Source organism: Phascolarctos cinereus, unplaced genomic scaffold (genome assembly GCF_003287225.1).
Source record: "Phascolarctos cinereus isolate Bilbo 61053 unplaced genomic scaffold, phaCin_HiC Scaffold_2;HRSCAF=192, whole genome shotgun sequence".
Classification (NCBI taxonomy): Eukaryota; Metazoa; Chordata; class Mammalia; order Diprotodontia; family Phascolarctidae; genus Phascolarctos; species Phascolarctos cinereus.
The window spans coordinates 247,376,347-247,400,364 of NW_027555625.1; the positions used below are offsets into that span (position 1 = coordinate 247,376,347).

Sequence of the window (24,018 nt, forward strand, 5' to 3'; positions counted from 1 at the left end):
TAAATCATGGCGGACAAAATAATGTAATTACATAAAAAAGGCCTTTTGAACAACGTAAAAAACAACTTCAATATTACATGCTCCTGGAGCTATAAATTTGTACAATCCTTTTTGGAAAGCAATGTGGAATTATAAAATAAGAGCCAGAAAACTGTTCATACCCCTTGACCTAGTGATCCCATTACAATAACAATGACCTATAGATGTTACTGATGGGAGGGAAAAAGTCAAAGTTAATATACAATTTCTAAATATAACCCTACTAATGACTGAGCTAACAGTTTTATGTATAATAATTTTGTTTTGTCCTTGTTATGCTCACATATTTCTCTATCTCTTCATGCTATGCAATGATGTTGACCCCTAAGCTGCAATTATTTTCATTGTAATCTTTTTTTTTTTGCAACTGTTTATCATGAGTTCTTCATTATAATATAACCAAATATTCCATGAAATGATATTTTTGTTGCCTTTGAACACATGATAAAACTAGTCCTGCAAACTTTTATTTTTCTCTCCAAGAATAACCTGTGAGCCATCCTTCCATTTAGCTGCAACTTCTTTTGGTCTTCTTGTTTCATTTACAGTGAGAATGGCAAGAATGATACCATTCAATTTCTCCAAAAAAACTATTTCTCTTTTCTGTAGTTAGTAAATATAATGGGTTAGATCATTTAAAAAATTAAAGAAGAATGGAGCTATTGTCTTTCATAACTATATTTAAGAGATTTCATATCATACATAGGAAAGAGGACTCTAATTATAAAAAGCAAATTAATTGACTTCAGTGCTATAAAGAAAGTACCTAATTTTTCTATAGAAATTTTTTGTGTAGTTCACCCATCTCAATGCAATCACAGAAGGTACAGGTACCTCAACAGAATCAATCCATCAGTCAACAGGCATTGATGAGATTTTAATATATAAATAAGAGGTACCTTTGAAGTGCAAACACCCCTTTGATTGAATCATAGAATCAGTCAATAGGAGTGGGTGGTACAATTTTTCCCACAAGTGTAGGAATAAGTATTTAATCAGAAGATTATTGGGATCTGGCCATGTGATGAAGGCAAATAACACTAAGCAAGAAAAAAAAACCAAATTTGTAGTTGGATGAAATAATCAGATATAGCCCTGGGCCTATGTATAAAAGACAATAATCAGTCCAATGTCAAAGCAGTCCATGGACTGTTATCAGAGAGACTGAACCAGTAGCAGAAAGTACATTCAGCTGAGATCAGAAAGACTAGACCAGTAAGAGATAATGCTCACAATGAGCAGCAAAAAGATTCACTGAAAACAAGGAAATCTCTGAAGGCAGAAAGGACTTCCCATAATAGGATTTACTGAGGAAAGACCATTTCATGAAATGTGCCTTCTTGTGGATAAGAGAAGTACCAACTATGGATTCTAGAAAGGCAGAAACCCTTAGACTCCAGTAGAGAGCTGTGCCTAGGGAGAGTTTCATGAGGATTTTGTGAATGGAGAAAAGACTTCCAGTACTAGTGCCAAATGTGTAATGTGTATACTTGTAACCTCACTACCATGATACTCTAAATTTGAGTATACTTTTCCCATGGACTTTGTATGTATTTTTGGGAGAATGTACCCCAGGTTTATGGGAAGAATGTTTGTACCAAATGTTCTTACTATATCACTTTAGTATATGCCTTTTCTTTTTTTTGTATGTTTTCTTTTTTTCTTTCTTTTTTTTTTTAGTATATGCCTTTTCTAAAAGATAAGTTAACCTACTGGTTGACTCTTGATGGGAAGTATACTGATAGGAGCTTGTGAGCTACAGTAGTAGCAGTAGCTACCCACAGAATAGCCTTAGAACCTAAGGTAGCAGTTACCCTCTAGAGACCCAACCCACAAGTATAAGTTGAAGGAGTAACATCAAGGGGACATTACAAATACAACTTGGGCACAAAGGGAAGAAATTCAATTCAGTTCAGTGAGTACTGATTACATGCTGTTTGAGATGCTGTGGATACAAAGATAAAAATGAAACAGTACTTGACTTCAAGGAGCCTACATTTTATTGGGGAGAAACAATGTGGACATAGATAAATACAAAATGTTTTAGGGGGAAGAGCACTAGTTGAGGAGTCAGAAGAAGCTTACATAAGAGGTACTTTTTGAACTGAGCTTTGAAGGGAAATGGAGATTTCAAAAGGTATTTGTAAATTATAGATAATGTAAAGTATTCCATGCATGGAGGATGCCTGTGCAAAGGCAGGAAAGTGGGAGATGAAATGTCATTTATGGGGAATAGAAGGTAGGTTAGCTATATAGGAATGTAGAATGTATGAAGGAAAATGAAATGTATGGAAAAATAGGTTGGAGTCAAATATCAATGAAATGTTTTATACAAAAATGGGCATGATAAAAGACAAAAATGGTGGGGATTTAACAGAAGCAGAAAAGATTAAGAAGAAGTGGCAGGAATACACAAAAGAGCTATACAAAAAGGTCTTAACATCAATAACCACAATTGTGTGGTTACTGGTCTAGACACATCCAAGAGAATGAAGTCAAATGGGTCTTAGGAAGCATTGCTAACAACAAGGCTAGTGGAGGCAATGGAATTCCAGCTGAGCCATTTAAAATCCGAAAATATAACGCTGTTAAAGTGCTGTGCTCAATATACTAGCAAATATGGAAAAATCAACAGCGGCCACTGGATTGGAAAAGATCAGCTTACATCCCAAACCTAAAGAAGGACAATGCTAACAGCATCCAAATTACTGAATAATTGCTCTCATTTCACATGCTAGCAAGATTATGCTTAAGATTCTGCAAGGTAGGTAGTCTTCAGCAGTATGTGAACTGAGAATTACCAGAAGAACAGGTTGAGTTTTGTTAATGAAAGACCCTGGGCCCAAAAGGGACCCAAAACGAAACAGAGTCTGATTACAGGTTATAAAAGTGTTTATTGTTTGAGAAGAGCTTGCAAGCAGAACAGAGTTTTCAGCTGCTCCAAGGGGAGTGGATAACAGGTGGGATATTAAAGGTTTCTAGAGGCTTGTGTAGACACAATAAGCCAGGGAGCAGGATGTTTGGAAAGTCCCAAGTCTGCAACTGCTGCTCAAGGTTGTTTTTGAGCCAGTCAAGGCTGATTCTGTGGTATCTGGCAGCTACAGGCATCTCGAAATTCAGCTAGAATTCATTCACAAAGGATCACTGGTATATCAAGCAGCCCTGGGTTTCAGAAGTCCTTTTGATTTGCCAATTGTTGTGTTACTTCATTGTGTAGCTCCTCTGTGAAGAAGGGAAGCTCTGACAGATTATATCTAACAGTTTGGTCTAGTCATTACAGAGTCCATGTTCAAATATTCAAAGAGGCAGAGGAACTAGAGACCAAACTGTGAATACTCACTGGATAATGGAGAAAGCAAGGGAGTTCTGGAAAAACAAACAAATAAATAAACAAAAAAACCCAAACACATCTACTTCTGCTTTATTGATTACACTAAAGCCTTTGACTGTGTGAATCACAACAAAATGTGGCAAGTCCTCAAAGAGATGAAAGTGCCAAGATCATCTTATTTATCTACTGAGGAACCCATATGTGGGCCAAAAAGCAACAGTTAGAACCAAACATGGAACAACTGAATGACTTAAGATAGGAAAAGGAGTACAACAAGGCTGTATATTCTTTATTTATTAATTTTAAAATAATAATCAATAATAATTTTAAATATAAAATTTAATGTTTGCTGTAAATTATTTATTTAATTTATATGCAAAATACATCATGGGAAATGCCAGGCTGGATGAATGAAAACCCGGAATTAAGGTTGCCAGGAGAAATATCAACGATTTCAGATATGCATAGCAGAGAATGAAGAGGAATTAAGAAGCCTCTTGCTAAGTGTGAAAGAGAAGAGTAAAAGCTGGCTTGAAGCTTAACATAAAAAAGAAACTAAGATCTTGGCTACTTAGTTCCTGGCAAACAGAGTGAGAAGAAATGGAAGCACTGTCAGCTCTTATATGTGTGTGTGTGTGTGTGTGTGTGTGTGATATATATATATATATATATATATATATATATATATATTTGCATTAAGCTGCTTTAATGGTCTCAAAATTCTGTGGCAGATTAGATTTTTGATCAGGTTGTTTCCATTTAAAAATTACTGATTTAAAAAACTAATAACTTAAAACTACCATGAAACAAATGGTCTGCAAAAACATTCCTTGCTTCCTGAAGCTTTTAGGATCATTGTAATCATTAACCAGTTTTCCAGTTTTGGTTTTTTTTTTACTATTAAACTTAAATGGCCAATTGAGACAAACAGTTCTGAGACCATCTTCCACCACTGATTAAGACTGGGGTGGCAGGTGTTATACAGAATATTCATTTAGCCTTCTGGACAAATTTTGTGACTTTGCCAGCTCCAGAAGCCTTCTTGTGAACTGCCTTGATGACACCAACTGCAACAATCCGACTCATATTACAAACAGCAAAATGACCCAGAGGGAGATAATCAGAGAAGCTCTCTACACACATGGGCTTGCCTGGAACCATGTCGATGATGGCAGCATCACTAGATTTCAGGAATTTAGGGCCATCTTCCAGCTTCTCACCAGACTGGTGATCAATCTTCTCCTTTGGTTCAGCAAATTTGCAAGCAATGTGAGTAGTGTGACAATCCAGAACCAGTGCATAGCCAGCACTAATTTGGTGTGGGTGGTTTAGGATAATGGCCTGTGCAGTGAAGCCAGTTATTTCTATAGGTGAGTCATTCTTGCTATCACCAGCCACATTACCATGGTAGACATCTTTGACAGACATGCTCTTGACATTGAAACTAACATTATCCCCAGGCAGAGCCTCACTCGAAACTTCATGGTGCATTTCAACAGTCTTTACTTCAGTTGTAACATTGACTGGGGCAAAGATGACCACCATGCCTGGTTTTAGAATACCAGTTTCTACTTGGCCAACAGGTATAGTACCAATACCACCAATCTTGTAGACATCTTGGAGGGGTAGAGAAAAGGGCTTGTCAGTTGGATGAGTTGGTGGCAGGATGAAATCCAAAGCTTCAAACGGTGCAGTTCCATTAGCATTGCCATTTTTATGAGTGACTTTCCATCCTTTGAACCATGGCATATCAGAACTTGACTCCAGCATGTTGTCACCATTTCAACCAGAAATTGGCACAAAAGCTACTGTCAGGGTTGTAGCCAATTTTCTTAATGAAGGTCCTGACTTCTTTGACAATTTCCTCATATCTCTTCTGGCTGTTGGGGGACTCAGTGGAATCCCTTTTGTTTACACCAACAGTCAGTTATTTCACTAGTGTGTAAGCCAGAAGGGCATGTTCATAGTTCTGCCCATTCTTTGAGAGATCAGCTTCAACTTTGCCAACACCAGCAGCAACAATCAGGACAGCACAGTCAGCCTGAGATGTGCCTGTAATCACGTTCTTGATGAAGTCTCTGTGTTCTGTAGCATCAGTAATGACCACATAATACATGTTGGTGTCAAATTTCTACAGAGAGATATCAACAGTGATACATGCTCATGTTCAGCCTTCAGCTTATCCAAGACCCAGGCATCTTTGAAGGAGCCCTTTCCCATCTCAGCAGCCTCCTTCTGGAACTTCTCAATGGTTCTCTTAGTGGCCAGTAGTGGTAAACTTGCCAGAGTCCATATGTCCAATGATGACAATGTTAACACGAATCTTTTCCTTGCCTATTTCTGTGGAGGCTTAGCATGGTTTTCATAACACCTGTGTCTGGTGGCAAACCTGTTGTGGAAAAAGCCAGCTTTTATATTCTTGGGCTTAAAGATCACTGCAGATGGCAACTGTAGCCATGAAATTAAAAGACACTTGCTTCTTGGAAGGAAAGCTATGGCAAATCTGCACAGCATACTAAAAAGTAAAGAAATCACTTTGCAAAGGTCCATATAGTCAAAGTTATGGTTTTCCCAGTAATCATGTGTAGCTGTGGCAGTTGGACTATAAGGAAAGATTAGCACTGCAGAATTGACGTTTTTCAATTGTGGTGCTGGAGAAGACTTTTGAGTGTCCCTTGGACAGCAAGGAGATCAAATCAGTCAATATTTAAAGAAATTAATTCAGGTTATTCACTGGAAGGTCAAATACTAAAGCTGAACCTTAAATACTTTGGTCATATAATGAGAAGACAAGACTCATTGGAAAAGACCCTGAAGATGGGAAGGATTGAAGAGAAAAGGGGACAACAGAGGATGAGATGGATAGACAGTGTCATGGAAACAACGAATATGAACTTGGACAAACTTTGAGAGATAGTGGAGGATAGAAGGACCTGTGGGTTCACGAAGAGTCAGACATAACAATAACAAAAATGGTGGAGACAAGATATTGCAAAAAGTATATGCTAACTTGGTTGATATTATCATACAGTATAAAGGAGAAAAGCCTTTGTACTCAGAGTAAAGAATCATCTATAAGGATTATAACTGAGATGTGTGATAAAATCTAAGAGAGATTTCCTTAGCCTGAAGCAAGCATGTTATTCAGAAGCATAACACATAATCTGAATCTGCCCGGGATCATCTCTACTCCACAGAAACAAGCCACTTCCAGACAACCGAAGTGACTTCACTTCCTACCGAACTGCACTCCCCTGGATTCCACCATTATGCCCTAGGAACCTCATTGTCCCACTTCAACCGTTAACCTCACATCTTATCAGTACCCTCTAGCCCTGCAGCCCCTTCCTCTGATTGGAAAGGGTGGAGATGGAGAGCTGCTCCCAGAACCTCCATTAGGAGGGATCCCAGGCCTGCCATCTCTTCATTTCCCACCTGGCTGTACTCCTAGGGACTTTGCCATCATGCTCTTGTGCTGGGTACCATAAATCCCACCTTTTCAACTTCCTTTTGTGTGTTATTTTTCCCTCATTAGATTGAAAGGTCCATGAGGAATTGTGTTTTCTTCTCATTTAAAAACTTTTCCCCGGTACTTAGCACAATGTCTGGTACATTGTGGGCACTTAGTGTTTATTGACTGACTCATTGAGGTGAGTAAAGGGAGTCCCGAAGCCTGAAGCCTGGAGCCTGGGGGAAGTAAGTAGAACTGCTGACTAAGACTCACACACACACAAAGACAGGGACACACACACACAAAGACAGGGACACACACACACTCCAGATAGACACATATGTAGACACACATATATACACAGACACATATACAGATACACACACAGGACGGATGGAGTCAAAGCACCACTAAAAACATGGGAAAAAGAAAAAAAGGAAGCAACAGCCGGAGCGGGGAATTCGCGCACGCACATTGGGAACGGGGTTTAGGCGAGGCCGAGTAGGAAGGAGCCCGGGGGCTGAAGAGTGGGGCTGTGGAAGTTGCGGGAGGACCGAGGGAGGGGCGGGGCCCGTGGCTGAGGGAAGCCGGAAGTAGCACCGGAAGTAGCTCAGGAAGTTACCCCCGAAGCGAAGTAAGTGTTTTTCTGCTGGGAAGCGAGGAACTATTTAGGAGGGAAGTTGATGGTGGGTGGGGGAGGGCGAACCCCAGCGTTCAGCGAGGCCGCTCTTTCTCCCCCCCAAAAAAAGGCAGGGTTAGGCCGGAGTGCTTGGAGAGGCGGCCCTGGCCTCCGGCGGCGGGAAAGGTCAGCGTGAGGGAGTCATTTCTTCCCGGAGCCCCACTTATGCCGGCCAATGGGGTATCCAAAAGGAATAAGACACAGGTTGGGCCCCCACGCACATCACGGGCTAGTTGGGGAGGTTAGCTCGAGGCGTTAGCAAATCGGACGTGGTCGGGGGAGATAAGGGAAAGTGCTTTGAAATCCTATGAGGGATACCTTTCTTTCAAGTTTGGGGGAGGCATGTGGAGAGGCACCTACCCTGCAAGATGGGCAGGGTAAGGAATATTACTCCTAAAGTCGGAGGGGACCTTAGAGTTTTCAAATAGAGAAACTGAGGCCCAGAGAAATTATTTTCCAGGTCATAGAGCTGACTCGGTCTAGGAGAGCAAGTATTTTGATTGGGATTACAATTAAGGAAGCTACAGATGCTGTGTCCTCAAGTAGAGTCCAGATGAGATGATTAAAGGAATACTTAGGTGGTTTCCACACACTGCCTCAGAGCACTTGTAAGTGCTCTGTAAAAGTATAAAACTTGCTTTATAAAGAGCAAACCAATGAATTCAAATGTTTTAGTAACTTACTGTTTCTGGTACAGTGCTAAGCCCTGGGGAGATACAGAAAGGCAAAAAAATAAAGGTTCTGCTTTCAAAGAGTTCCCATCATAATGGGAGACCAAAAATGCAAACATCTGTGTGCATGCTGGATATATTCGGTCTAAAAGAGAGTCACCAGGAGGTGGGGAGGGAGAATGAGACCAGGAAAGGCTTCTTAGAAAAAGTGGGATTTGATTCAGATAGCTTCAAGGAGCTTTAGAATCTAATCCTTTCTCAGGACCAAAAAGGGTGTCAGAGAACCCAAGTCTTGTGGTGCCTATTCCAGTGTGCTTTATTCTACTGTCCTTTCTCATATGCCCTCATCTCCACCTTACACATTTCTTGCTTTTACTTAGAAATTTGGTTATGTTCAGGAGCCTCCAAAATTTTTATTTCTTAATCTTTTAATTTATAAAGTATATAGTGGAAAGAGCTCTGGAGTTTGGGAATTTGAGTTTAAGTCCTGCCTGTGATGCTTACTACCTGTGTGACCTTGGGAGAGTTATTTAATCCCTGGGCCTCAGTTTTCTCATCTTTAAAATAAGGGCTTTTCTTATTCTAGATATGATAGTGAGATGACTAAAAAAACCATACCATAAGAGGACAGGTTAAAGAAATTAGAGGTATTTAGCATGGAACAGAGAAGACTTGGAGGGACTTAATCATTGTCTTCTGGTTTTTGACTTTAAAAAAAAATTTTTTTTTAGGCAGTTGGGGTTAAGTGACTTGCCCAAGGCCACACAGCTAGTACATGTTAAATGTTTGGTCCGAGGCCATATTTAAACTCAGGTCCTCCTGACTTCAGGGCCAGTGCTCTGTCCATTGTACCACCTAGCTGCCCTGTCTTCTGGTTTTTGAAGGATTGTTGTGTGTCAAAGGCATTGAGTTTTTTTTCATTTTTGGCATGACTCCAAAGGGCAAAACTAGGAGTAGTAAGCTCCAGAGATGCAGATTCTGATTCAGGGTAATGGAATAATTCATAACAATTATTAGAGCTATCTAATCAAGATAGTATTGGGATATAGTGAATTCCCCATCCTTGGAGGTCTTCAAGTGGCAGCCATAATACCACTTGTACAGTAAAGCAGACAGGATTTCTGTTGAAGTATGGTTTGAACTAGATGACTTCTGAAACCCTTTCAGACTATTGAATTCTGTGTATCGTGTGTGTTGTTGTTTAGAATTACTGTAAGAAAAGTAAGGTCAGGAGTGAAGGGAAGCTAGGTGGTACAGTGGATAGAGAGCCAGCTTTGGAGTCAGGAGGACCTAAGTTCAAATATGTCCATAGACACTTACTATCTGTGTGACCCTGGACAAGTCACTTAACCCTATTTGCCTCAGTTCCTCATCTGTAAAATGAGCTGGGGAAAGAAATGGCAAATTGTTTCCATATCTTGACCCCCCCCAAAAAAAACCAAACAAACAAACCCCAAATAGGGTCAAGGAGAGTCGGACACGACTGAAATGATTCAACAACAACAAAAAAAGGTCAGGAATGCCCTTTGACTAGGAAACAGTATGGCCAGAGCGGCTGGGAATCAGGAGACTAATTCTAGTCCCAAATCTGTCATTAACTGACAGTGTGACCTTAGACAAGCCACTTCACATCTGGCCTTTTTTTTCTCATCTGCAAATTTTCTGGGGTATTGAGAAAGGAAGAGACCAAATGATCTCCGAAGTTCCTCCAGTTCTAAAATTCTATATATTTTAAACTCTGTATATTAAATGAGGAACCCACTGACAGATAATTTGATATCCTAGCTTAGTTTTAGAAATATCTCTGATTTCATTTAAACAGGTTCAGTATGAATTTTGTATATTAAAAAATTTCAGAATTGGAAGGGATTGATTTAAGATGCCATACATTTGTGTAGATCCTTATCTTTTGGGGTTTACTATTTGGGTGTCTGAATCCCATGACAAACTAAAGATTTGATTTATGAAATTAACTCATTTAGGTGAGCATGCTGACTTCAAGGCTTGTCCCCACGCTAACAAGAGTTATATTGGAAAGGAAGTGGCCCTGGATTCCAGCTGCAGACACTCTTCTTGATCCTCACTACCTGTTTCAGCAACAAGCTTCTCCAAGGCCTCTCTTCCTTAGCTGTGCACAATGGTCAAATCGTCAGGAACCTAAACAGAAAAGAAACCTTTCTGAGAAAAAGTTGGTAAGAACTGAACACAAAATTCATAATCTCATTTCAAAGTGTATTGTATTGAATACCATTTTAAGCTGCCATTAGCTTTCATTGTAGAAAATAAGAGGTGCTGTTTGGAGTAGAATTTTTCCTCATTGTCTTGTTCTTGTTGATCCTAATTATCGTAATGTGGTCACAGTTATTCAGGTAATATATATTTGAAACTAACGAAAATAATTGATTTTATAGTGAATCTTTGGAAAATAATAAAAAGAACTTCTATACACTTGCCACACATGGTCATATGCATTCCTCTCTTTAAAAAAGTATCAAGCACATTTTTCATGGTTCCCTAATTCTTAAATCTTTTGGGATATAAACTAATCATTGACTGAAATCAACACGAAGTGTCTTTATATTTTTGTTTTCTGCTAAGTGGGGTGATTGTAGATTAAAATTATTAGGCCTGCCACATTGTGTATGAAAATAACATATTTAATATCCATTTGAACTAAAATCTAGCTGAATTTCTGCATGGTTCCCACATGTTTGTCACATCTGCATTTTAAATCTGAATTTTTTTGTTTTTTGTTTTTTTTTAGTGAGGCAATTAGGGTTAAGTGACTTGCCCAGAGTCACACAGCTAGAGTGTTATGTGTCTGAGGCCGCATTTGAACTCAGGTACTCCTGACTTCAGGGCCAGTGCTCTATTCACTGCGCCACCTAGCTGCCCCCTTAAATCTGAATTATTATGGAGGAAATTGTATAATCTGTATATACATACTGCTACCCAGTTAATTTCTTTTTCTGAACAAATTATTAATCAGTGTTGACTGCACTGAAAATATGTGGCAGTAATTCACAGTTTTTCCATGGGTGGTGCCAAAGAAATTTAAAAGGCTTTTTAAAAAAAATTCCATTTGTGAAAAAAGTGAATACAAGATCAAGAGGCTTTCAATGTATTATGGAGAGGATTTTTAGGGTGGTCAAGATTTGTAGCAAATTATTATTGTGTGCACACTGTATGGGGCCAGATTTTTTTTTTTTAGCTCAAAGACAGGAGTTGATCTGAAATCTATTTTTTTTAAGCATCTTAAACATTTTTAAACATAGATGTATGACAGAGTTTGTGTCCATAAAAGTTGGTATTGGGGAGCTAATGACCACATTTTATTGTGATATTATCCTTAAATCCTAACAAAAGCTAAATGTCACCTTCATTTGTTCTAAATGGTTAGATAGCTGCTCCTCACTTGATCTTCTTTTCCAGAAAAAGTCATTACTAGAAAAGGGGTTTTAATATACCACTACATTTTTTAAAAATCTGATTTTCTAGTCAGAAAGTATACTGTTCTCAAAATATCCCTTCTGCTTATGGGAAAGAGTGACTTGTATTTGGAGAAATTTATCTCACTCTTGTCTTTTTCATTTTTGAATCATAATTTTGTTATCTTGGTAGAGAGCTGTTCTTCCAAGATTGTGTTCCTAAATAAATAACAATGACAATTTATATATTACTTTATAGTTTGTAAGGCAGTTTTCTCACAGAATCCTCTGAGATAGTGCAAGTATTATCTCCATTTTACACATAAGGAAACTGAGGACCAAAGGGGTTACATGACTTGCCCCATAGTCACACAGCTAGTAAGTGTTAGAATTTGGACTCAAAACCAGGTCTCTCAACTTTAAAATCAGTGCTTTTTCTCATTATACTGGGCTGCCTAAATGAATAATCTAGCAAGAGGTTTTATTTTTAGAAGTTTAGGGAGTAGTGGTTTTTTTTTAGGTTTGATATCTTGAGTTTGTTTTAAGGATTGAATACTTCAACACTTCAAGAACTCTCCAGTTAGATGATTTTCATGAGTTGCTACGGCTTAACCTCTCTCCTCCCTCCCCCACCCAAACAAACTAACCCAAATCCTTACTTGGCAGTCAGCATTCTAGTGATGAGCTTCTCTATATTTAGTTAGGTTATACTTGGAGGACAGACACACAGTCAGTCATATATTCTCAAAGCTTAAGACCTACCAAAATTTGGCATAGTCTTTGAGAACCCAGAATCACTTCTGTACTACAGAGGAGGACTTTATTAAAAAACTAAGCACCCATTAAAATATTTTATTTGTAATGTGAATTATTTATTTAAATTTGTCTTTTGAAACCAGTGTCTTATGACAATAGAGTGGTTGCAGCAAAAGAGGCTGGATTTGGAATAAAAGGATTTGGATCTGAATTCTGACTGTGCCACTTACTATCTGTGTGACCTCGGACAAGTCAAACTTCTCTTGGGCTCTCTGTTTCTTTATCTTTCAGTGAAGGAGTTTTGACTTGCTGGCCAATGACATCCCTGGCAGCTCTTAATCCTGTGGTACCTTAAAATTGGAATTATGAGTGATTAGCAATATTAAGAGTATTAACTTTTAAAAAACATAGAAATGTATGATTGAAAAGGAAGTAGCTTTATTATATGAACAGAATGAGGGATTATGAAATGGGTAACTTTCACTGGCATCCACAAAACATAAAGAGCTAGAGGATCTATGGAAAGATATGTACAAGAATTTCATAGGATCAGAAGGTATTGATGGGTTTGTGATCTGTAGAACGGATGGGATCTGTTGAAGTATTAAAGTATTTATAAATAGGAAGGGTAAATGTCATATCTGTATCTATATACATACATATATAATAAATTTGTTGAAAGATTAAAGATGTATTAGTAGTGGAAAATGACCTTTGCTTTGTAGAAACGGTATTTTGTGGATCATCGAAGAGTGTTTGTGACTGGAGGCAATGGAGGCAATGGGATGAGTTGTTTTCATAGTGAGCCCAGAAAAGAATATGGTGGACCTGATGGAGGAGATGGTGGAGATGGTGGCCATGTTATTCTGAAAGGTAAATTACTCTTTCTTGTTGAGAAGGATTTCTTATTTCTGTAAAGAGTTAAAAGCTACTACTTCTTCCAAAGACAAACTTGAATCTTATAAATAATTTGGTGGACATATCTTATAAATCAGTATATACCTTTATACTTTAAAATTGCAAAGAAAAACTGTTTTCATAGGTTATCTGGAAGAAAATGAAGAGAAGCTTTTTTTTTTCTTAAGTCACATTGTTAACTTAATAACTTCAGCTAGATGTATACTTAGAGAAGATTTATGTATGTTGTGCATCACTCCATTTATCGAGAGCATCTACCAGTACTCTGCCCAAAGGGATTGTAAATTTTAATCTCTGAAACTTTTTGTTTTGTTTTGTTTTTTTCTCTCAAAGACCAGCCTTAACCCCAAATCACTCTGGTCCCAGAACAAGCCCTACTTGGTCACTGTTTGGGCCCTGATTGGCTCAGAATGAATATAAATAGCAATTGTTTCTGTTTTGGCCAGAAACTCTGAAGGTCTTCTTCTCCCAATTCTAATTTTTTTTTTAAAGAGGCCATTCTTTGCCTCATTTTTTTTAAAGCCTTAATCACGGAATGGGCACTGCGTCAGCCAAAGTGAGATCTGTTAAAAACCTTAGCTTGAAAAGGCTAAGATCCCCTACTGCTTTCTGGGCCATCTCCAGTTGTCCTGATCCATATCTGGCCACTGGACACAGATGGCTCCAGAGGAGAAAGTGAGGCTAGTGGCTTTGCACAGCCCTCCCTCACTGTAATCCAATTTACTTGCAAGTCATGGCATCACATCCCTGATGTCATGCTCTTCTTCAAGGAGGAAGGACAAACAGTATCCGTTTTGATTTTGATTAGACCACAGAAAATTCATGAAACCTCTTTATTTTTTAAAAACAAGTCTGAAATAATTTAATAATCCTTGGTTTAATTTTTAGCTGACAAGCACGTCCGATCATTATCTTCAGTTCTTTCAGTATATCGGGGGTTTGATGGAGAGCCTGGTGGAAGCAAAAACTGTTATGGGCGTAATGGAGATTGCCTTTACATTAGAGTAAGTTGTATTATTTTTTGGTTGTTGCCTTATCAAACATAGTATAGCTCAGCATAATGTCTTTAGATTCCTATAGTTTCCTAGCTTAACTTGGATTTTATACGTGAAGTCTTGGGACAAAAAAGGGCAAAAATGTACCTCCTATTCAGGCCAGAAAAGAAAAGTTCAATGCTGAAAAGAGGCTTTTCTCTTTAAAAACAAAACAAAACAAAACAAAACTTCCCCCCAACCCCCAATTTGTTTCCCTTCCATTCATATTGAGCCATCAATAACAGTCTCTGGACATTAAGAAACAAATTTAATTTCAGTCTATTATGGCTTTTTTTTGGTGATAGTACACTTATCTTTTCTCTCAATGTTTTTGAGAATAAGTACTGTGTTTTCAATATGCTTTGTAACTGCAGTGCGAAGCACAGTGAACCTTTAACAAAAGCGTTGCAGAACCTGATTAATAAGCATAAAACTTTTGTCCTTTTTTAGCTCTGTGATTATTTGGTTCTTTGCCTAGGGAATAAATTCAGAATAAACCCACAGTGGTTGTATAAAGCATATAGATCTATGAATCTTCTTTATTTTTAAGGTTCCCCCAGGCACTCTGGTTAAAGAGGAAAATGAAATTGTAGCTGATCTTTCTCAGCCAGGTGATGAATATATTGCAGCTTTGGGGGGAGCTGGAGGAAAAGGCAATCGGTTTTTTTTGGCTAATGACAATCGAGCTCCAGTAACTTGTACCCCTGGTCAACAGGGTCAAGAAAGAGTACTCTATTTGGAACTGAAGACTATGGCTCATGCAGGAATGGTATGTATCAATTCCTTCATCTTCTTTTGTTTCAGTTTCACTGTGTTTCCTTTACTGAGGGAAAAAAAAGAAAACATTTTAAAAACAATGTATTAGAGAAATGCATTTATAAGGACTTATTAATTTTCAAGAAATAATAAGAAATTTAGATTCCTTTATTTTTCAGCCATTATGTTGTTGAGTTTAATATTAGTACATGTCATCCATCAAAATTAGTTTCCATTTAGAGATTCTTTTGATCCTTATTAGTTTTGGTAATTTAAAAGTGTAAAGAAATTTTCATAGAATCTTGACTATTTAAACATTTTTCTTCTAGGTGGGATTCCCCAATGCTGGAAAATCATCACTTCTTAGAGCGATTTCCAATGCAAAACCTGCTGTGGCTTCTTACCCATTTACTACTTTAAATCCTCATGTAGGTATCGTTCACTATGAAGGCTACCAACAAGTGGCAGGTAAATTTTCTAACACATACTTGAGATTAGCGTGATTTTTAAAATAATTGAGGAAAATGTGGGTGTGATATCTGGTTAGATTTAATTGAATTTAGCTTCCTATTTAAAATGTTAAAAAAATATTTATCGCTCAAAATGTTCTAATAATGCCATCATTATAGATTTTAGGGGGAGTGATTTTTCATTATTAACTTGTCATCCTACTCTTAAGAAAATTTTTGTTTAAATTTCAGTGATGAGGAAATTATTTCTACTACTTTTATTCTTTGTGCTGTGTTTTTCACAGCAGTATCAGTCATGTGGACCACATGTGATTTAAAAAACTTTTCCTGTGCCATTTAAGAGGGAAAAAAATTTATTTTAGGAGATGATGTACTTGTTAAAATTACCAGTAAGCCTGCTGGTAATGTTATTTGGGTAGCTCTTTGTATTTCCAAAGTGCTTTGCAATAATTCCTAAGTTATTTGTGGCATACAGAAAGCTATTTTTCTCTTGAATAATTTTGCAGACTAGAATTTGTCAAGTTATCACTTGATATTTTGGCACAATATATGTTGCCTCCCAAATTTTTTAAAATAAATTTTTCTTTTGTATTTAGATTATCTATATCTCCCAGTATTTCCCCCCCCTCACAGTGAGCCATCCCTCATAATAAAGAATAAAAAAGAGTTCATTAAAACTAACCAACATATTGGAAAAGCCTGATATCATATACAGTGTTCCACGCTTCTTGTTCCCCACTACTACAAAGAAGCAGGTAGAACTGCAGTTTCGTATTTTTCTCACCCAGATATTTCAAAGCATTTTTCAAAAAGGAAAATCAGATGTACCTCCATAGACACTGATCAACTGAAATATTGAGGTTTTAAAGGAACCCACTGAAGTTCAAATAGTGAGTTGAATGAGAAAGTCATGGTAAAACCCAGAATTTTTGACCACCAGAATTCCTATATATGATCATGTTTTCACTCAACCAAAAAATTTGCACAGATGAACTGGAGGCGATCTTAATCACATATGGTGTTCGCTGATCATGCTTTTTTGCTCTTTTTTTTTTATTGTAGTAGCTGACATTCCTGGTATAATAAGAGGAGCTCATCAAAACAGAGGCTTAGGTTTTGCTTTTCTGAGACACATCGAGCGATGCCGCTTTCTGTTATTTGTGGTGGATCTCTCAGTAGCAGAACCGTGGACTCAGCTTGAGGATTTAAAATATGAACTAGAGAAATATGAAGAAGGCTTGTCACAGCGACCGCATGCAATCATTGGAAATAAGATTGACCTTCCTCAATCTAAAGTCAATTTTCCCCAGCTTCAGGCTCGATTAGAACAAAAGGTCATCCCCTTGTCAGCATTGACTGGAGAGAACCTAGAGGAATTGCTGTTGCATTTGAAAGAATTGTATGATGATTACGTAGAGACTGAGGGCAAACAGGGGCGGGAGCCACTGAATTGGTAGTGATTGAAGCCAAACAAGTATTGGTTATTGAAGGAAAAAAATCCTGAAACTGTTGGAAAATTGAAAGTGGGAATAAGGGTGAGAGCATCAAGGGCAGTGAAAGTGAGGACTATGGCATCAATAAAATGTAAATAATTTGTTGTGTATGTGTGATCTTTGTGTAAGAAGGTAGTTTATAAATCATTTAATTTAGTAGGTTGTTACCCTTCACTGATCAGGCAGGTGCTTATTCTCAAGTGGCACATGATCCTCTAACGATCCTTATACCTTCTGGCCTAGAAGTGCCGAATCTGCATTAGATTTCCTTGTGTGACAGTATATTGCCCTGCCACCTGACACCCAGCCTGCTTACCAATGCTTAATGCATCAGTCAGCCTTGTTGGTTAATTTGCTGAGATTGGACTCATTTGTGTTAATTAACAGCTGTAATTAGCAAGAGGAGACACATTGCTGATTGATGTTATAAAATGCTGCTTGAGAGTGCAGATACTCACTAGTGAGTTTAAAATGTACATATTCCTGGTTTAATTTTTTTTTCTATTTATTTCAGTAGTTGATCACAATAGTAGCCTTTTTACAAAGGCCAGTGGAATAACCTTTGTCCGTTTAGCTGGCTTACTTTCAGTGTCAAATTAAGAAGCATCAGATTTATAGATCTTAAAAATTTTCAACAAAACATTCTACATGTCCTACTGGAGTGGTAGGGATCAGGAGCGCTTTTGCATACATCTCTGTTCTGATGTAATTTAATGCAAAGAATATAAATGCAGGATGATTTCTTTATAATTGAAACTACTGAAAAATTTTGTAAACCAGTCCATTCCTATCTGTTTGCAAAACAGACTGCTATATCCTGTTGAGCTGAACACTGAAAAAGAATCATAGAATGTACATTATGAAATGAATACATCAAGCATCCTGAGAAAGTTGCCTTGTGACTCAGAACTTACATACTTCAAGAAGAGTATTAGTTAACATGACACTGGATAATATTTCTGACTTCATTTTTGTAATGTGAATATGACTAAGAAGGCTAATATGATTTTCCTTGTATGTGAAGAATGCATTCCTATTCATAAATGTTTTGCTGGAAATTGTGAAAGGTCTTAGTTACACTTTTGAGGGATCATGAGCTTGCCAAAGTCTGCTTAATCCTAACTAGAGCAGAAAACTATAATTTCCTCCTAGGTGATGACCCAAAGTCAATTATTAATGATAGCTGAGAGAATCATTCACTTATATAATACCATGTAAAGGCAAATTTTATCTAAAAAATAACTCTTCAGTGTTTGTGTGGTTTAATTACCATATATCTACAGATAAATTGGCTCCCAAATATTTTACTATGAATCAAGCCCTCCCATAATTTTTAGTGGCAACAAGTTGCTAATTGTTGTAGCAACAAGTCAGCATTCTAATCTACTCATCTTCAACCTAGTTGTCTAGTAAAATATAATTGGCCACTTTTTCCTTAAATGGAAGCCACACTCAAGTGTATGGAGACTTCCAAAGAAGTTTGTGAAGCCATGAGATTGGAGGCAAGGGAACAAAAAGCAGGAGCTGATGGGAATTTGTAAGGGAAAGGAATAGGATATGGTTATTTTGGGAATTAAAGCACATCATAGAGTAAGGGAAATATATGTTTTTAAAAGTGTAAAGGGGTTGCAATTTGATGAAATGGGATCCCTGCTGGTTAAGGAAATCAACTGTCTAGATGTTTGGATTAATTTTATTTTGTACATACTTAGTGTTAAACTTGTCTTGAATGATAAGCTAGCTTCAAGAGTCTCCGGAAATGATTTTGTTTTTGATGTAGCTCCATCCATCTATGACTAGGGAGAGTCTTGGAGTTTTATTTTAATGCCTTATAATTTCAAAGGTTTCTCTGTTTTAGAAGCTAGAGATCGGTTTTATATCCATTTACTTTCTCTTCCTAGGTACCACAAAGGATTTTCTTAGAGTAAGATAAAATACGAGCTTATGTTAATTAATATTAGCCTTTCATCTTTGCAGAATAGGGCCCAGTCCTGCATTTGCAATTTGAGAAGAAAAATAGAGCCAGCCAGGATAACTGTCTCTCTTTCCTCTGTCCTGAATGAATGTGACTTTACCTCCCAATGTTTAAAATACCTGGTTTATTCCCCCTCCCCTCCAAAATGTGTTGATCTATTCCAGATGCATTTGATATGCTTTGGATTTTGTTACATAATTTTCCAATTATCCTTTGATGAAATTTCACTTAGTTTCTTCTAACTATAGACAGTGACTTCAAATGGTTTTCCTGTTAACTCATACTCTCTAACAATGAGACTTAGTGATGAAAAATGACTTTTTCTTCCTTCTTCTGGCAATGGACACAAACATACCACACTTAGAAGAGGTATGTACCTTTCTGTGATTCTACAAAATGATTTTGCATTTAATAGTCACACATCAAAGCAATGGTTGGACATTTCTAAAAGAGTGTCAGTAGCAATGGCAGTAGCTGAATAAAGCAGCAATTTCCAGAAGCCACTTTACATACTGTGGTCAAGTGCATAGTTTATAGGAGCAATTACATTGTGCTTCAACATTGTTCTTAGCTCAGAAGAGTCAGAAATTGGTGCTTTACTGTAGTATGGAAAATTCCAGACAATCTTATTTACTTATCTTTATGAAACTTCTGCATCACTGAATCATTTTTCATCATTTTAAAAATTGCTTTTCTCTATGTGCCACTCTTGTTTAGAAACCTAAAGCTGAAATCAATTTTCTCTTCTTTTAAAATAAATGTTTCTTCCTCCACAAATATTAGGACAATGAAATTCTCTACATATGTTGACATACACTTTCATTGTACATATTCCTGAAAAGCTCCCAGGTTCACAGAAATCAGTTGTGGTGTTCAGTAAAGCCTTCAAAGCAAGCCTTGGCAAGGCAGTTTCCTTCCAGCCTGGATTCTTTAACTTCCAATACCTGTCAGTAAGGCCCATGGTACCTTTTAGATTTTAGGCTTGGGGGAGGGAAACCTAAGAAAAAATAAGCATAGACCACTCTACACTTTCACTAATGTCTAATAAATCAATTCTTTAATAAAATTAAACATTTACTAACTGCATCCTATATGCAGACCCTTGTGCCAGGAATTAGGAAAGCTACAAAGTTGAGATATGATAAGATCTCTGCTCTCAGATATTGCAATTAAGGGATGGGGGAATTTGACATGCAGGAAATAATAATGTGTGTATGTGGGAAGATTAGTTCCTTAGTAAGGGAATGAAGGAAGGCCATGGAGAAGATGATCTTTGAGTTAGGCTTTAAAGGATGACTAAGATTTCAGAAAGCAAAAGGTAAGGGAGGAATGAGGAATAGGAATAGCATGAACACCAGTGGCATAGGTAGGAAAGGACAGAAGGTGTATGATGGATAGCAAGTAGTCCAGTTTGGCTAGAAGGGTAGAGTATGTGGAAAGGAACCGTATGAGATGAACATAGGAAGGCAGAATGGTGCTAAATCATAATAAAGCACTTTGAAAACCGGCCAAGAGAATTTGAATTCCTCAGTAGACTGAAGACATTCAAGATTATTTCTGAAAAATTATTATTCTACTGTTATTCTGAATTGCCAAATAATTTGGAGAGCAAAGATATTAGCCTTAAGTCCTTCAAATGTACAATAATAATGACATAGATAAAAAAATCTTCCAAGTAAAATGAAATGATAAAGCTTTTTCTCAACATTGATCTTATTCCTATCTACGATAGGCTGTTTTCACGACTTTGGCCCTGTAAGATCTTTTCAATTAGAGTACAGAGTTAAATACTTTGCTACATACTGGTATCCATGTACTTCCTCTCACCCCAGTTCAAAGCTGGTATTTATATGTTAGTCTCCTTGCAGCAACCATGCTATTGTCTTCCAGTACAAATAACCCCAATACACTTCTCATTTTATGTTTTCCCATTTTCTCTCCTTGATCTGAATTTTTGAGCTATCATTTATCCTAAAGGCATATGATGTCATTGTGTCTGCCCCACTGCTGTTTCCAAGCCTATTTCAGCATATTACCGAACTTAGTTTTATAACCTGACAGAAAGGAACCAAACCATTTTGCAACCAAACCCATTTAGCATAGGTTAAATAAAAGGTAGCAAAGGGGCTAGAAAGGATTATTAGATAATCTTACTTTTAATTGCAGTTATCAAGGACTCTTGTATGATCATAACATACAAAATCATGGAGGATGTCTTTTATGGGGTTCAAAGGAATGGTTCTCTTTTTCAAGTAGTGTATGCTGATTGATTCAAGCCCCAGGAGGCCTCAAAAAAAGTCACAGCTGTCCAATGGAGACCAGCCTCATAATTCACAGTAAAAATCAAGTGGATAAGGAATGCTTATTGCCCAGGCTGTGATATATTCTTGGGTGGGCAACCTCTTAATTTATCATTACATCTTGGGTATACATCTTGGGTAGGTACTGCAGATGGACAATGAACTGGGACTAGAATTGAACAGGGGAAAGACAATAGACTGGATGACATTTGGCAAATTGTGCAGCCCTTTCAACAGTCCCCAGCTACTGTACTTCTTAACACAGAAATCCATGTTTTAAACACTAATGTGGAACCAAGTCATGGAATATCATGGTGGTCAAAGAATCAAAAGTCTTGCCACTGGACCCAGATGGCTCTAGAGGAGAAAGTGAGACTGGTTGATTTTGCACAGCCCTCTCTCACTTAAATCCAATTCATTTGCAAGTCATGGCATCATCTTCCTGATTTTATGGTCCTCTTTGAGAATGAAGGACAAACAACAATAACAATAACAACTAATACCAATGAGAGCATGTACAAGTAGGGAAAAGGTATCAAAGAATTATGAACAGAAAAGAAGATTGGCTGGTCATGTATCAAGGGATTACATGAATTTTTCCAAGGTTGCAGTGGTATCCATGGAATGTTAAAACACCTAGAAGACAGTCTCCAGCACTTTGATAGAACTGCAAGTAAGAATATATGGAAGGATGTAAGAATTTCACAGTTCCTTAAGTCATACTTAGGTTGCGATCTTTCCAATGGAAGTATTCCAATGGAATACTTACATTGATGAAATCACAAATAGCCAGCACCAGCTTATAGACTGGGTATGTGCCACAGCTGCCAGTATTTCAGGAGCATGATTCTTTGCAGGCAATGTTTTCTGCCTCCTCCTGACTCCTCTCAGCACCAGCTCTCCTTGCTTGAGTTGCCATCCCTTCTAGGATTTAGTAGCTGTTAGACCTTTCTCCCCAACAGTCTTCTCTTTGGGTGGAACAGATATTTAGAGCCAGAGGACCTGACTTTGAACCTTGTCTCTATCATTTATTAGTTGTGATACCAGGCAAGTTACTTCACTTCTCTGGACCTGTTTCCTCATCTTTAAATAAGAGAAGTGGGCTAGGTGAGCTCTGAAGTCCCTTTCAGCTCTAAATCAATGATAGATACATTTCTCTCAGTTTCCTTCCATCTTATGGTTCTTACTAACACCTAGCTTTCTCCTGGACTTATCACATCTCTTGGTACCCTCTCCAATACAGTTTCCTCTGTTCATATCGCCTGATACACAGAGACACATCCAGACTATCCCTTTGCCACCATCATTCAACAACTAGCTTTCCTCCTTCAAAATTCTACTTGCAGATCCTTATTGCTGTCATCTATGCACCTCCAGTTAACTTTCCTTCCTCCCCATGGCTCACACTCCTACTCCCTAGGTCAGTTCTTTTGAATACCTTGGCCTCAAAATTCCTTAACCTCCTCAACTTCTTATGACCTCTGTCTCTAATATCCAGTCATATAATAGGGGTATTCATAACTTGGTCTCCATTTTCCATGCATACTCCACACATCCTAAGTTAATGAAATTTGCTGCAGGTGCATGAATTCCTAGTTTTGGTTTGCATTGAAATGTTGAAGTACATATAAGAGTGAGTTAATCAGAGGAGTCCTTGGTCAATTGGATGAGTTACCCAGTCAAGTAGATGAGATTATGGAGTATAGCCATTGTTTGGAGGCATCTGAAAAGAGCCTCCCAATGGAGTGTGGGCATACACAGTGGTGCCTTGCTGAGATGAGACAGGAACACCAAGATAATTGGTGCATAAGCCCCCACTGGTTTAAATTAGCAGCCAAACAGTAGGTACAATTAGCTCTTAGTAAAAGATGGCATAGTAAGAATAGTAGCTACAAAACATGCCCACCAAGATCCTGGGATAGAATACATCACAAATACAGCACTTATGGGGAAAGTAGGCACAAAACTGAAAGTACAATAGTAGTGGGGGCACATAGAGGCAACACATAGCCAGCATAACTCATAACTCTAGAATTTTAAGGCCTTAATGTTTTCTTTCCTCATGGAATCCTCTCTGAAACTCAATTCTCAATGTCCAAGGCCAACTCTCTTGAATTTAAATCTGGTTTTCTTCTCTACCTACCTCTCTTTATGCCTGTACATGATTAATGGCTCCCGTCTGGACTCTTCAGAATCTATGAACTTTCAAAGTGCTGGATTGAGTGTCTCCTTCTGAGTGAATAGCTCTGACACAGGTTACTATGGCTGGAGAGATGAGGAGAGAAAATCCTCTCCTCTCTCCCAAAAGATGAAAAGCTGGGCTCTACCTAGATTATTGACTGCTTCCTACCTAGATATGCTTCATACCTAGATCCTGAAATGCCTGGAGTGTATCTTTAAAGAGTGAGCTTAGGCATGGCCAGCTATTGTTCATCCAATGTTGTTGTTCCTTTATGACTCAGAGACAGATGTTAATGTTTCCTAAATGGAACTGTTAACACCTTGTCAACACATTAATACCTCATCATCTATAATTCTGTCCTGTGACCACATCAACTGAGCTGGAGGGCAGGATTAGGAGGGGAAACAAATATTATCTTTCTAACACATATAAATTGTCAAATTCTGTAAATAAAAATAATACTAACCTAAACCATGTTTTTTTGCATAGTTACTTAGAGAAAACAGCTGACTCATTTTCAGAACAATACCATGAA

General features: G+C 37.8%; 1 protein-coding gene and 1 pseudogene across 4 annotated transcripts; one reads left to right on the plus strand and one right to left on the minus strand.

Moving 5' to 3' along the window:
* Window positions 1-4,068: 4,068 nt before the first annotated feature.
* On the minus strand, window positions 4,069-6,638 carry LOC110205059 (elongation factor 1-alpha 1 pseudogene; annotated as a pseudogene).
* A 722-nt stretch (window positions 6,639-7,360) lies between these two features.
* On the plus strand, window positions 7,361-17,127 carry MTG2 (mitochondrial ribosome associated GTPase 2). Of its 4 annotated transcripts, none has more exons than XM_020981509.1 (7): window positions 7,361-7,455; window positions 10,154-10,363; window positions 13,081-13,228; window positions 14,162-14,277; window positions 14,858-15,076; window positions 15,393-15,531; window positions 16,596-17,127. In XM_020981509.1, exons 2-7 carry the CDS (start codon window positions 10,160-10,162, stop codon window positions 16,988-16,990), a joined length of 1,221 nt encoding a protein of 406 aa, XP_020837168.1. In that variant the 5' UTR covers window positions 7,361-7,455; window positions 10,154-10,159; the 3' UTR covers window positions 16,991-17,127. The 4 variants fall into 4 exon arrangements, with proteins under 4 accessions (XP_020837168.1, XP_020837166.1, XP_078006014.1 ...); XM_020981507.1 differs by lacking the exon at window positions 7,361-7,455 and adding an exon at window positions 7,467-7,704; XM_078149888.1 differs by lacking the exon at window positions 7,361-7,455 and adding an exon at window positions 7,467-7,704 and having other exon boundaries at window positions 15,023-15,076.
* The last annotated feature ends 6,891 nt before the right edge of the window (window positions 17,128-24,018 follow it).